This window comes from Jaculus jaculus, chromosome 1 (assembly GCF_020740685.1).
Source record: "Jaculus jaculus isolate mJacJac1 chromosome 1, mJacJac1.mat.Y.cur, whole genome shotgun sequence".
NCBI lineage: Eukaryota > Metazoa > Chordata > Mammalia > Rodentia > Dipodidae > Jaculus > Jaculus jaculus.
The window spans coordinates 272,023,135-272,037,539 of record NC_059102.1 but is presented as its reverse complement, the minus strand read 5'-3'; the positions used below and the strand labels follow the sequence as shown (position 1 = coordinate 272,037,539).

At 42.2% G+C, this 14,405-nt stretch overlaps 1 protein-coding gene across 1 annotated transcript in view; it reads right to left on the bottom strand.

Moving 5' to 3' along the window:
* Cdh13 (cadherin 13) overlaps positions 1-14,405 on the bottom strand; it is a 1,153,296-nt gene that overhangs the window by 261,392 nt on the left and 877,499 nt on the right. Inside the window, exon 7 of the mRNA XM_004659582.2 lies at positions 10,612-10,790. Within this exon, the coding sequence (XP_004659639.1) occupies positions 10,612-10,790 (179 nt within the window). The remainder of the gene's footprint in view (positions 1-10,611; positions 10,791-14,405) is intronic.

Below are 14,405 nucleotides of genomic sequence, written 5' to 3'. Positions count from 1 at the left end.
CTCCCAAATAATTATCGATAACAATGATTTCGATGATGGGAAAAATATTCATGGGTTTTGGAGGTGGGCTGATATAGGTTCAAATCTCAATGACATTGACTTTCCTTGTGCATAACTTGGGGTTCTTTACCAACCCTGCTAGATCGCTGTAATGATGGAATTAATCACGAAGTTCTTGCTTTCCTGCCTGACACATGATGATACATAGAGAATCCCAGTCATCTCATTTCTGTGTACTTACTATCGTGACCCCATTGTCAAGTTCAGGGCTACCTGAAAGGGCCTGGAAGACATCTGAATGAAATATATTACACCCGGAAGAGGATCACTCTTTTTGGCTTTAGGTAATTCTGGAAAAAATCTCAGTTTTCCCTCAAGGATCTGTTGAGTCTGATGAGGCAAGGTGTGCATCCATGGCCTCTGGCTCTCCTCCTTCCTGCTCATGTTGCCACCTGCAAGTCCACTGGGTGCAGAGCTCTGCACAGGAGGAGGCTGTCATCTGGAAAGCCCTCCATCCCCACTTTAGGTCTCTGCTTCCCATTCTCTCTACTACTGGGGCTCTAACCTGCACCCAACATTTAGCATTTTGGGTGGCTGATGAGCTTAATTGTATAGGTACTTATATGTCTAGTGGAACTTATGTATAACTAAGTGTGACTTATATGTAACTAAGTGTAACTTATATGTCTAGTGTTCATTAGTCCGTGTCTAGGCAGCACTTTCTACATTAATATTTTTAGATTGAACTAGTTGTTTAAATTACAGCAATCTGATGTTAAGAATTAATTACCTGAGGCTAATCTGTTCCTTAATTAAGAGGGAAATGGCCCATGTTGTCAAAAGAATGAAATCAGACCCACCAGCCATGACCTTGTTTCTGTCCTGATAACTCTCTTCAGGGTGGTGATTAATAAGTGTGATTCAGTATGTGGAGTGGCCCTCAGCTACAGACACATGAAGACAGGTGAGAATCAATACACAGAACTGCTACTCTTCAGCTGTCTTGACTGGCGATCATTAAGGTCAGAGTTGGCTAATAATGACTCGTTGACCAAATCCAGTCTACTGTTTAGTTTTTGATGGATCATGAGCTAAACATTCTTTTTTACCTTTTGAAATGGTGACATCTGCCATACAAGTACCTATGCAGTAGCCTCAATTTTGTTCATTGGTTCTTAAGGCTGTAAAGATTTATTATCTGATCCTTAAAGAAAAAGTTTTCCTACCTCTAGCCTAACAGATGCTTCCTACAATTGTGCAGTCCCATTTGTTGGTGTGTATCTGTGTGATATGCGTGCATGCATATTCACACGTACATAGGAGCAATTGTATATGCAGGTGCATGTACACATGTATGTGGGTGTGTGTAGGAGGTTGACGGTAGGTGTCTTCCTCAGTTGCTCCACCTTTTTCTTTTGAGGCAAGGTGTCTTCTTCCCCAGGGCTGGGATTACAGGTGTGTACTACAATGTCTGGCATTTTTTATTAGTTCCAGGGATCTGAACTCAGGTCCTCATGCTTGCATAGTATGCACCTTACTCTCAGCTATTTCCCTAGACCTTGCAGTCACATCTATTGTTGACTGTGAAGTCATAATGCCATATACTCCAGCAGGGTAGATCATGCCTTCTAGACTCCTGAAGTGTTCTGATAAATAATATGGATGGCAAATATGTACCCTAAGGAAAGGCTAAGCAGAGGAGGTGTCCTCTGGTACCAGACTGAAGGCAGTGTGGATCCCAGACACTTTGAGAGCCATGTCTTATGGTGTGTAGTTACTGTGCTGTGACTCTGGGTGTCCAGCCACTTTTTCCTAAAATGCTTTACAGTGGGAACTGGACACAGCTATGGTGTCAATTCAAGTCTGGGTTGGGACCAAACACACTAATGGTGGGTGAGAAATAGCTATTTTCTTGATAATCAGCATGAGGTCTTTCCTGAAATGATGGTCTTCCTCACTATTGTAGAAGCAAAGCTTTGATGGGTTTCTCTCACCATCTTCTCTGGAACTCAACTGCAAATGTGTCCTACACTAGAGGGCATCCAGATCTAACTAGAACTACTGACAGAGGTGAGGTTTAGGATAATGTGATTTAAGTTCAGTGAGTGGAAAAAATATGTCAGTGAAGTAATGCCTATATTAACACACTCATCAGATCTTAGCTGATAAAATAAAGGAAAAAATAACGCTCTGAAGGAATGAAGTTTTCCAGAAAATAAAAAAGTTCTTCACTTTGTGTGTGGGGGATGGGGAGTATGCCACATAAAATGAGATGGGAAGGTTTAAATGTCCTCTAAATTTATCACCACCCTGCAACTTAAATTATTTTTGCCATGTACAAAAAGAAAATGGGAAATTCAGAAAATTAAACATTTGCCAAATCCCCAAAGATGAATCTCTCTTAATGACAAAGTTAAGAGTATCTTGATTCAACATGCACCAAGCGGCTCCTGATTGTCTACTGCTCTAAGATACACACGAACAGAGGAAGTGAAATAGGCTGCTTATTAACCTAGCACGCTGGGGAGTTTATATCGGGGAGCTATATCCTCATTGATAGCTGTAATCAGTTGGAATTTCTGCCTACCAGCTTGGCAGTTACCACAGACCTCATGTCTGCCTCTGCTGCTCATGCTTGTCCCCTCTTTGCTTAGGAAGCCTTCCTACCAAGTACAGCTTTGTAAACACTGTGGGGAACAGGGCTGGGTTTAACTGTTAAATGATGATTGGTTGCTTCTCACAGTGTAATACACCCATAATACTTAAAAGGGCAATCCAGGTCATTTGAACTTTTTAAAAAAAGATTTTATTACTATTATTATTATTATTATTGCTATTGTTATTTTGGTTTTTTGAGGTAGGGTCTCACTGTATCCTAGGCTGACCTGGAATTCACTATGGAGTCTCAGGGTGGCCTTGAACTCATGGCAATCCTCCTACCTCTGCCTCCCGAGTACTGGGATTAAAGGTGTGCACCACCATGCCCGGCTAAAAGATTTTATTTTTATTTATTAGACAGAGAGAGAGAGAGAGAGAGAGAGAGAGAGAGAGGTAATGAGAGAGAGAATGGGCACGCTACTGCCATGTGCATCTGGCTTACATGGTACCTGGAGAATCGAACCTGGGTTCTCAGACTTTGCAGGCAAGTGCCTTAACTGCTAAGACATCTCTCCAGCCCCCTTTGAGCTTTTGTGTCAACTTCCTGCCCTGTATGGTGTCTCCACACCACACCATCACTTCCTCATCTGCCCACCTTCTTCCAGGCTATTTCTCCTTGTACCATGTCTTTCTTGTTGCTTTTCTGCACCTGCCTTCCACTCATTCACCAGGTTTAGAGTGCACTGCGTGGTCTGTTTGCTGTTATTTTGTGTCACTGCCACACCAGGCAGCTCCACCTTGGCTTCCATGTACTGTGGGACCAGCAGACCTGTGTCTTTCTTGGCACTTAGGTGAACATTTATCCTGGAGGGTTAGGAGCTGAGTGACCCTGGTGTTTCATTGAACTTAAAGAGTTAGCTAAATTTTGTGTTGCATAGGCGCGGCCCAAATGTACTTCCTGTAGAGCAAAGCAAATCCCGTAGCTTCCTGCGTCTTCAGTCTCATGGTGACGTGTAGAAATGAGTGAGCGCAATTCCTCTTTACACAGAGTTTGGAGACAAGGTAAGCATCATTGCAGGGCTTGGCTTATCTTTTCTAAGCTCTCTGACATTGTTTCAGTTGAGTTGAACTCATGCTGGGTGACTAGACAGGACCCTTCAGGTGTTAAGTTTTAATGGATATTTCAAGCCAAGCTAGAACCATGGGGAAGTGAAAGGACCATCAGTAGGATCCTGGACTCAGGAGTCATGGAGGTCTTCTGGATCGAGGGCACAATGTAAGACCCCTCCCCTCACTGCCATTTTTTTTTTGTTTGTTTGTTTTTTGGAGGTAGGGTCTCACTCTAGCCCAGGCTGTCCTGGAATTCACTATGTAGTCTCTCAGGGTGGCCTTGAGCTTATGGCAATCCTCCTACCTCTACCTCCCTAGCTCTGGGTTAAAGGTGTGCACCACCATACCTGGCTCTCACTGCCATCTGCAGAAGTTTGGTGCTTCAGGCCCAGGACATAGAATCTAGCTTCAGAACGTCCTGTCCCATTGCCTTTGCTGACACACAGAACCAGTGTAATCCCATAGTGCAATTCACCATCTGTGTTTCATTTGCAAGGATAATGTGTGATTTTAAAAATAATAAGACAATTTATTTACATCTGCCTTTTCTTTCTCTATTTCCTCAGCAGCAAGTGATACAAAAAATGGAGAAAATTATCCCAACAAAAATATTTATGAGTAAATAGCTTGTAGAAATGGCGAGGATGCAACGATCTAACTAATTCTGGTCCCACCCACCAAAACAAAGAAAATGTTCCTGGCAGCATGATTGAATTGTGTGTAATTATTGCCAATGTTTTAAACATGATGATAATGAGAAAAATATTAGCATTAGATTAGAGCAGCCTCAAAACATTTATTTTCCTGAGAACATGACTACTGCTTCTAATTTTTATTCAAGAAATGGAGGAAGTGATGTCCTTTATTTTTTTTTTTCAGGCAGCTAGACCGGATATTACCATTTTCACAGTTTCTTTAGCATATTTCTGGAGATGCAGCTACATAAAATGGTTTTAACATGGGACATTCTGACCAAATACCTAGTTCTCTTTGGACCTCAGGGTTCTATCCAAACTCATTGACCGCTTAGCTTGCATACAACATTCCCTGACTATTTTCGGTTCTCTTCTCTGACATAGTCAAGAAATACCCAAATGCCTCATGGAAAATAAATGCATATAATGCTAAAAATATATCCTTAGGTGACACCTTACTATGGAAAAAAAGAGAAGAAAACTCAAATTTTCACATTTGGCCTAAAACTTTGGGTATGATAAAGTTTTAACAAATCCTCTCCTAACTGTAAATAGAAAATAAATGACAACCCAGTCCTTCTATCTTTTATTGTATGCACATTTTTTATGGGCAGGCTATCACCTGCCTAGAATATTTGTGAGATAATAGATAATAAGGAAGGAAAATTTCAACAAAGATAACAAAGTGTGCAGCTCCAGCCCCTTAAGACTAATGGCACTTCCCCAAGGCACACATGATGATTGCTTTTTAAGGGCCTTTTTGGAGACTGTTTCTATTTGAAAACATTACATATATATATATATATATATATATATATATATATATATATATATATATATATATATCTTGACCATTAGGTACTCTGAGTAGCTACAAATTGTGGTTGTGTTCAGAGAACTTGGCAGATTTCATCTGATGAATTTTAGTCTGGCAGCCAAGATGATCAACTAAATAGGCCATTTATCAAACGTTAGAGAGACCTTTATCTGATTTTATTTTGTAGTGCAGCCAGGCAGGGTTTAGAAACATAGACAGAGCTGCCAGAACGGAGTGGCTAAGTATAGCTGTAGAAAAGAATAAAACAGTGCCCCACATGAACCCAATTTCAGTGAGTAGGATATGTGGTCTTCATTTTCTCCAAACATTTCCCAAAATATTTAAGCAGGAGGCACAGATCCTCATGTGCACCAATCCACCATGTGGACTGATGGATATTTTCTTAGAACCTGGTGCCACTCTTGCACTAGGTAAGTATTAAATGAATCATTGGATGATGACATGAAGGTATATATAAACTTGCAACTAAGATAAAATAATTTTTATCTAATATATGTCTATTAACTATGCAAAAGTGTGGACCTGTGGTACATTCTGAGGTAAGACAAACCTGAGGAACACAGGATATTTATCTACCCTACCTCTCAGCACAGCTTCCCCATGCAACCACTGATCTCTCCATCCACTCGTCCATCCAACAACACTTGCTCCTATCTTGTATCTAATACAACATCTGGCATTGAGAATGTATGGATAGAACATGTGGACAAAGATGAAAGGCTTCTTGCTTCAGGAAGTGTTCTGGTAATGTGATCTAGCTTGTCATTGAAAATGTACCACGTTTCAAAGTGAAGTCTACTTTCCATGAAAGTTGAAAATGTACCACGTTTCAAAGTGAAGCCTACTTCCCATGAATGCCACCTTTCCACTGTGGAAGGCAATCAGTGGTCACATCAGCTAATTCCATAGCTGAGCTCTGGCTCTCCTTCATGCCCTCACATCTTTCCTTCCTTTCAACTCTCAACAAATATTTTCTCAAGCACCTCTCATGTATTAAGGCTGGGGAATATGTCAGGAAGCAAACAGACAGAATCCCCATGGTGGTTTGAATCAGACACCCCCCAGAGATTCATGTCTTTTGAATGCTTGGTTCCCGGATGGTAGCAATTTGGGAGGTGGGCCTTGCTGGAATAGGTGTATTGTTGGTGCATTACAGCCAGCTCCCTCTTGCCAGAGCTCAGCTCACTCTGGCTGCTGCTTTCCAACTGCTGCGGCAAGGAGGTGATGGCCAGCTTCTCCTCTATCATCTTTCCCTGCCATCATGAAGCTTCTCCTTGAGACTTAAGGACAAGATAAACTTTTTCCTCTCATCAGCTGCTTTTAGTTGGGTGTCTTATACCAGCAACAAGAAGGTAACCACAGTAATCTCGTTCCCCTGGACCTTGAAGGATAGAAACAAACAGGTCAAATGCCCTCACTTGCCTCTATTGGGCCCAAACAAGGTATCTGTTATCTTAGGGAGTGAGGATGTTGCGGGGGGGTGGGGAGGATAGCTCACCTGGCAGCAGATTAAAAGTAACCTCCCCACTGTCATACCTCACAATCTTCACTGACAGGCTTAGTGACAAAGTAACCCGTGAAGGGCAGATTCGGATCTCTTGTTCAGTGAGCACGCGTCCTCCTAATGTCTGTGTTATACCCATCTCTCTCGAGCAAGCACCTGCTGCTGGGCCCTCTTTGGGAGATGGACTCCTGAAAGGAAATGCACCACATAGAAGATCAACATGAAAGTGGACATAGTTAGCCATGAAGCTCTTGGGAGCCAGGGGCTTTCAGAGTCTCCACTCCCAGTAAGTCAGAGATACATGCCAGTTTTGTCTTTTGGTTAGGTAGAGGTCAAGTTGCTGAGGGGACAGGAGCATTGTGTGAGCATAGACTCAGCAGTCGCTACTTTCAAAGGAGTCCTGACACTCACCATAGCCAACACACAAACATACAACACACTTAAGACATTATGAGAGAAGACAGGGTAGTCAAACTCAAAATAGCCTGGAATCACACCAAAATCAAAAAGGTCCCAAGGAGCACTTTCTTGAAAGTGAATGTTGCACAGCCCTGTGCTGTGTGCCCTGCTGGCCAGATGCAGATTCTAAAACCATATTCTGGACAGAATGCTCTCTCAGCAGTGATGGAGAAGTAAAAATGACAACCCCTCAGTCCTGTTGAATGGACCTCCATATCCTCATGAATTCTTAAAACAGCCAAGCGTCAGTTAGATAAAGATATTGCAAATCAGGGAACTTCCAGTGAAAGTGCACTGGGCAAGTCCTGTCCCTTTAAAGACCAGGGGCTGGAGTTTCGCAGGCTCAGCAAGCATCATTTGGAGCAGCAGCTGAGCACAGCGTTCTCAACACCAGCCCTGCCCGAATCAGGCAAATTTCTTTCCTGCAGATTGCACCCACGTTGCCTGGCTCAGCACTGAACTCTGAAAACCCTCACAGAAGAGTGACACTCTTCATTTATTCTTATTGATTTTCCAATTTTGTTTAAATTGCATTTCTCTTTTTGGGGTGCTGTTTATGTATTGTTGCTAGTAATGCTAAATTCAACTCACATAATGATACACTCATCACAACTTAACAAAGTCCCTGATGAAAGCATCAGGAACTTCAGATACATGTGTACCCCAAATAAACCTTCACAGTAGGGTACTATTTTATATGAACCTTGAGGTTCTAAGTAGATATATATATATATATATATATATATATATATATATATATATAACAAAGAAAAGCAGAGATGGCAAAATTACTGTGTTCCATCTTGGTTTTTTGGGACAAACCTTTTAGGGAACTTAGGACTACAGGAAAGCTGATACATGTCTGATTGTGTGTTCACGATGGTGCATGTGGCTGTGGTGCATTATGTGACAGTGTGAGTGAGACAGTGTGAGTAAGACAGTGTGTGTGAGAGTATGTGTATGAGTGAGAAAGACAGTGTGTGTGTGTCTGTGTTTTATGTGTCATTGTGTGTGTGAGAGTGTATTTATGACAGGATGTGTATGTGAGAGACACTGTGTTTGTGTGAGACTATGTGAAAGACTGACCGTGTGTGTGAGACAATGTGTATGTGTGTGTGTGTGTGTGTGTGTGTGTGTGTGTGTGTGTGTGTGAGACACTGGGTAGAGAATAAGGAGAGCACCGGGAAGCTGTCACTCATCTCCACAGAAAAGAAACTATGACAGTCATGAAAATGGGTAGGGCTGGGAAGAGGATGGGAGATGATCTGAAGGACAGGGACTCAGTATTTTCTCATTTCTTACAGTTTTAAAAGTAGAAACAACTACATTTTCTCAATGGAAACCACATTTTAATGTAAATTTCTTTTTTCTTTCACTGTACCAATACTTTCTACTCCTAGCTAATGTTTTCCAACCTTCCAGTACAAAATTGTAGGATCATTTCAACTCATTCTTGCCCTTCTTCCTTTATGCCAATGAACATGTAATTAGGATTTTTTTGAGGGGCTCAGAATGTTCTAGGTAGCAGAGACTACTAACATTCATAAACCACATTTCTAAAGAAATTTACAATCTGGACCACAGTTGCCCATAGAACTTTTTGGAATGGCATACTATTCTATGGACTGTGCTTCCAACTACTGTGGTAGTTTGAGTGGATGTCCCCCAACAGATTCAAGAGTTTATTAAAGCTTCTAACTTATTAGATTTCCAGCTGCCTGGCTGAAGGAAGTATCACTGGGTACAGATCTTAGGGTCCACCCCTAAGGTGTGTTTGGGGGTAGTTCTGAATTCCAGCCTTAGGCTTGTGGAGTGTTTGAACTTTGCCTGAGGTTCTCAGAGCATGCTTGCTTATGGTGGGTGAGGATTGCTTTTCTCTCCATGTGGACCTGTGAAAGGGAGCCAGCTTTTTCTGGCATTATAGAACTTCCCCTGGATCTGTAAGCTTCAAATAAACCCCATTCCTCCCATAAACTGTATCTGGTTTGGAGGTTCATCCCAACAACATGAAGCTGTCTACTACAACTACCCATATGCGCGATAGAAAAGTGATACAAGGCTTAAAAAACCATATGTGACCAGTATATGGAATGACACAGCCCATGACAACAGGGATTTTTAGAAACACGTTATAGCTTACAGAAGCATCTGCACAGTGATGGAGTGGTGAGTGCATGCCACTAGAGCCTGGGAGACAAACCAGACTGTGGTTGACTCAGCAGGATGCGATGGAGTCTCAGGGGTCTGATCTAACCTAGAATGTTATGAGACATTCAGCACAAACAAAGCAGAGAAGAAAAGGCTGAGAAGATATTCAGACTATGGACTAGGTCATCAGAATTACTGAAAGGAACAGAGCAGAGCCAACCAAGGAAGGCCAGTAGTGGTGACACAGACCAGCAGTACATGATGAAGGTGAAGGGTAACCTCCAAGGTCAATCCTGGGACACTGTGTCTGAGCAGGGAGCTGCATTATGGGAGAAATCTTGGGCAGAGGGAAGGTATGGGATGGATAGGAATCTATAGTCAGCTTCTGTATACTATGTGTGGAGGGCCAATGCGATCTCTTATGGAAGGTACCTGATATATGATACAGGGAGGGTATTGGATTCATGAAAGGATAGGATTGCATAGGGGGTGCTTTAACGGAGATGTAAACAAGGGCAGAGTGAGTACATGTTTGGTCTATACAGAATAGTTAATACCCCCTCTATCTGTTCATTACAGTTCATGAAACTGATGGCATGTTTATATTGGAAATTAGGCCCAAGATTTTATAAATTTCTGATTTTTAGAATACTTAGGAATAGGAATGGATTTAAAAATAAATATGTAATCTTTTTTTTTGTTGTTGTTATAGCTACTAATTTTAAAAGCTTAAAAACACTGGGCCAAACAAAAGAGACCAGCATGAGGACTAATTGAGGTTCCAGGTGCCCATGTGCAACATGACATGGGAGATGGATGAGAATTCAGAGAACCTAAGGGGGTAGGGATGCGATGGCAGGAAGAGGCGTACTCAGTGACAAAGTGCAGTGTTCATAAAGCCCAGGTCTAACCTGGTGACCATGTACAGAACATATCCCAACTCCTTCCTGTCCTGTGGTCCTCCCATCTATTCTTCAGGGACCAGGACCACAGAGGTCTAAAGAATAAGAGAATGGAGTGGACGCAGAGGCATCAGGTAGAAAGAATAGAGACAGCTTTGATGATTCAGCCTTGGATAGAGATAGTTTTCATAAGTCACATCTTCATCCCGTTTCCCTTTATAGTTTCCCACCCACCCATGTGTAAACATCTCATTTCTGCCTGTGCAATCTCCAGAGCCCTTGATCACCACATCTTCCCTTGTATGGAAAGCCACATGCTATTCTCATGAGGAAGAAAATATATTCTTTTCAACTCACCTCCCGGTCCAGCAGTGCAGGTGACACAACAGTGACAATGTCTCCTTTCTCAGGATCGATGTAGAACATGTTGGGAGATGGCTTGTCAGGTGTCTGCTGACGGATGTTATACCGCAGGAGGGCATTGTCAGTGGCTGGGTCATCAGCATCAAACGCTGTCATCCGCATCACTGTGGTCCCTGCAGGGGGAGGACCAAAGGGTGGGAGGTGGTTACCAAGGGGCAGAGTGGTCAGGACCCCTCCCTCATGGGCAACAACAATGGAGTAACATGCCAATCACTTTTCAAATTAAAAAGAGAAAGCATTTTCCAGGCTCTGGTATGTTTTAGCTTTTCTTCTCCACTCTATCACTTAAAAGACCTGAAATAAAGAAAAGAAATCTTTGCTGTTCAGCAGAATGACAGCTTAATTTTTCCTTTGGCTGATGTGCTATTTATTTTCACAGGCTTTCATTCCATTGTGGATGTGGCTCTGTGACAACGGCCTTCATTTTTAAAACTCTTATGGGATCTGTGCTTTAGAAAGGTGCTAGGGAAACAGAGGCACACAAAAGCTACCGGAGCTAGGAGTGACAGACATATAAAGAGATGAAAATATGAAAACACAGGAAATTCATTGAGAGAGTACGACATGAACACAGAAACCAACTTTATCTCATGCAGGGTTCAGAGAAGGTTCCTGATGTAGACATCTGTGGGATGAGGGGATATAAGCAAGGTAAAGGAGAAGAAACATCCAAGAAAAAGCTTTTCTAGATAAATACAATGTGAGCAAATATCCCCTCTCTCAGGCACCTCAGCTACAAAAATGTGGGTGATATGGCGGGCTCTTGCTCAGACAAGTAGGAGTTGTTAATTCTATTACAAACACGTCGACTACATGATGATGCCCTGAGGTGACAGGGCACCATAGTATGGGTGTAATGTGTCTTGGTAGCTGATATGAAGGGGGACTGAGATAGTGTTGGGTGAGGACATTTGGACAGTTGCTAGTAAAAACAATGTATTTATTGCTTCTTGGTATCTACTATTGAGAAATACACATTTCAAGGGCTTTTTTTCAAGAAAACTCACGGAAAGATTATCTGTCATGGTCAAAAATTTGGAACCAGCCTAGGCTGTCTAACAACAGGAGAATCAATAAAGTGACAGTATCCTCACATTATGAAATAGTTTTGAATTGTTTTTAAAAAGCCATGGGTCTAATGTGTTGTAACATGGACAACATCCCAGGATACATTGCTAGATTAAAAAAAAAATGTCAGGCTGAAGAAAATGCTCTCTTTGATGACACTGCTTTGTGAACTGGCTTGCACACAGAAAATTCCACAGCATGCATGGATTTTGCAGGTGCTGTTTGTGTCTATGATGCATGGAAGAAGGTGTACACAGGTGAACTGAATATTGCATATAGAAGTTGAAGCTAGGGGTGGAGAGAGGGGACTGGAATTAAGAATGGTCATCAGCTGGGCATGGTGGCACATGCCTTTAATCCCAGTGCTTGGGAGGCAGAGGTAGGAGAATTGCTGTGAGTTTGAGGCCACGCTGAGACTGCATAGTGAATTCCAGGTCAGCCTGGGCTAGAGTCCCTACCTCGAAAAATCAAAAACAAAGAATGATCATCAGGAAATAGGTCAGCTTCATCTGTTCATGGAAAAATCTGGAATGGTTTTGTTGTTTTCACAAAGTAGAGGCAATGCTTATGCAGTTAAAATTTAAAGAAAGCATAAGTGCAGGCATGTGCTCTAGATCTAAATCAGTCAATATGACCGCTTATTTTGACAAGGCTATGGTTATCAAATCTGGCTCATGAAGACCTGCCCAAACATAGTTCTACACTGTAGTGATCTGACTGGCAGAAGAGCAAGCGAGAGAGCTAAGGTTTCCCATAGAAAAAGTCACATGTAGAAAATCATACTTTCCAGAAGGAATAGTCACATACAGGCAAGCTAGAAGTTTAAAAGAGACTCTGAGTTCATTGAGCTTACACATCATCCCAGATTCTTTTCTCCTTATCTAACACACTTCTTTCATCATTAAAGCTTGCTTATTTTTTCTCTACAGCTGGAATCAGATGATCTGACATTGGATCTGGGTGATCAGGTTAACAACAGCAACTGCCTACCCTAAAGGTTGGATTGAGATGTTAAGTTTTCATAGTTAATTTTGCCCATGTTGGTATTCAGCCACAGGCTTCAAGGTGTTTTGTTTTTTTTTTTCTCTGAGGTAGGGTCATGCTGTAGCCCAGGATGAACTGAAATTCACTCTGTAGTCTCAGGGAGGCCTAGAACTCATGGTGATCCTCCTACCTCTGTCTCCCAAGTGCTGGGATTAAAGGCATGTGCCACCTCGCCTGGCTTCAAGGTGTGTTTTCTATCTTATTTCTGTGTCTTTGAAATTGTAGCAAGGAAATACAGAGGGTCCAAATTAAGGATAGCAAATTGTAGGCATGTGCAGATCCCAAATTCAGCATCCATCTTTGGAGGGTGGAGCTGAATATAAGGTACTGTTTCTCTTTCAGCCACACTATGGAACCAGAGTTCCCTAGAACCTTGTGGTCCACGCAGGCACTCCCAAACATGGCATCAGGTTGTGAGTTGGTAGTTTTCTAACTGAGGAGGACAGGGCCATCTGAGGACTTATGTCAAAATCACGGGCAGGTTTTAGGCCAAAGATATCACCCAGGGACATGTGAAGTGAGCACCTCATGGCTAAAGGCAGAGGAGTCTTGACCCCATCAATTCCGCAGCAAAGTCTCAGGTTAAGCACACTTGACACCGTGTGTCTCCCCTGGCTAGTATTTAATGAATGCCTAATTGATTGAAACTGTTCCCTACTTAATCTGCCTGTAATTGAAGTCATAGCTGAACAAGAAAAAGAAAATAGAAAATGAAGTCATCATGCCCTGGGACTCACATATGCATTGCAATGATTAGAGGAAGGAAAAGACTCCAAGGGTGACACACCTTCTATTTGCATCAGGAAACTTAGTCAGAATATGTTTCTTGTTTTCAGAGTTTATAACTCATCATTACCAAGGCCATCCTAGCTTATTTTCATGGTTGCACAAATAATTCTGTATTAATGGACTGTGAGGGAATAAGCAAGCCTGGTCTTAAGCCTGCCTTTGCCTTCATTCCGAGATGGACATGTAACTGGCTTTACTTGTGAGTAAATCTTATATCTTTGGAGTCTGTGCAGTTCTCACACCATGAAAATAGCTTTGTTGCACCAAAGAACATGACTGATGTGGTTTGAATGTGAAATGTCCTCCACAGCTTGAGTGTGAAACCTGGGCCCCCGTTTTGTGGTGCTGTTGTGGGAGACTGTGGAATCCTTAGGAAATGAAACCTTTTTAGAAAAAATGGGTCACCGGGGGTGAACCTTGAGGTTCTATATCCTTGTCCTGCCTCCTGTGCTCCTTCCTTTTCCAGTGAGAAAGGCATCCTTCTACCATGAAGCCTCTTGATGCCATGCCTCCCCACCCCATGAAGGACTGTTTCTCTGAAAACTGTGAGCCAGTATAAGCCCTTGGATCCCTCCAAGTTGCTTCTTGTCAGGGATCTGGTCACAGCAATGAAAAAAGTAATGAATACAATAAACTTGGTATCATATTCTGGCTTCCAGTCTTTCCTGTGTGACCCAGAGCAGGTTACCTGCTCTTCCTGAGCTTCTATCTTCTCACATGTATCATGAGAATGTTAATATCATGTTTCTCTTTAACACTGTGAAGATTTAATGAGACTACCTGTTTGAATAACTGGTGGAGTACCTGGTAGATGCTTGATAGAGGTT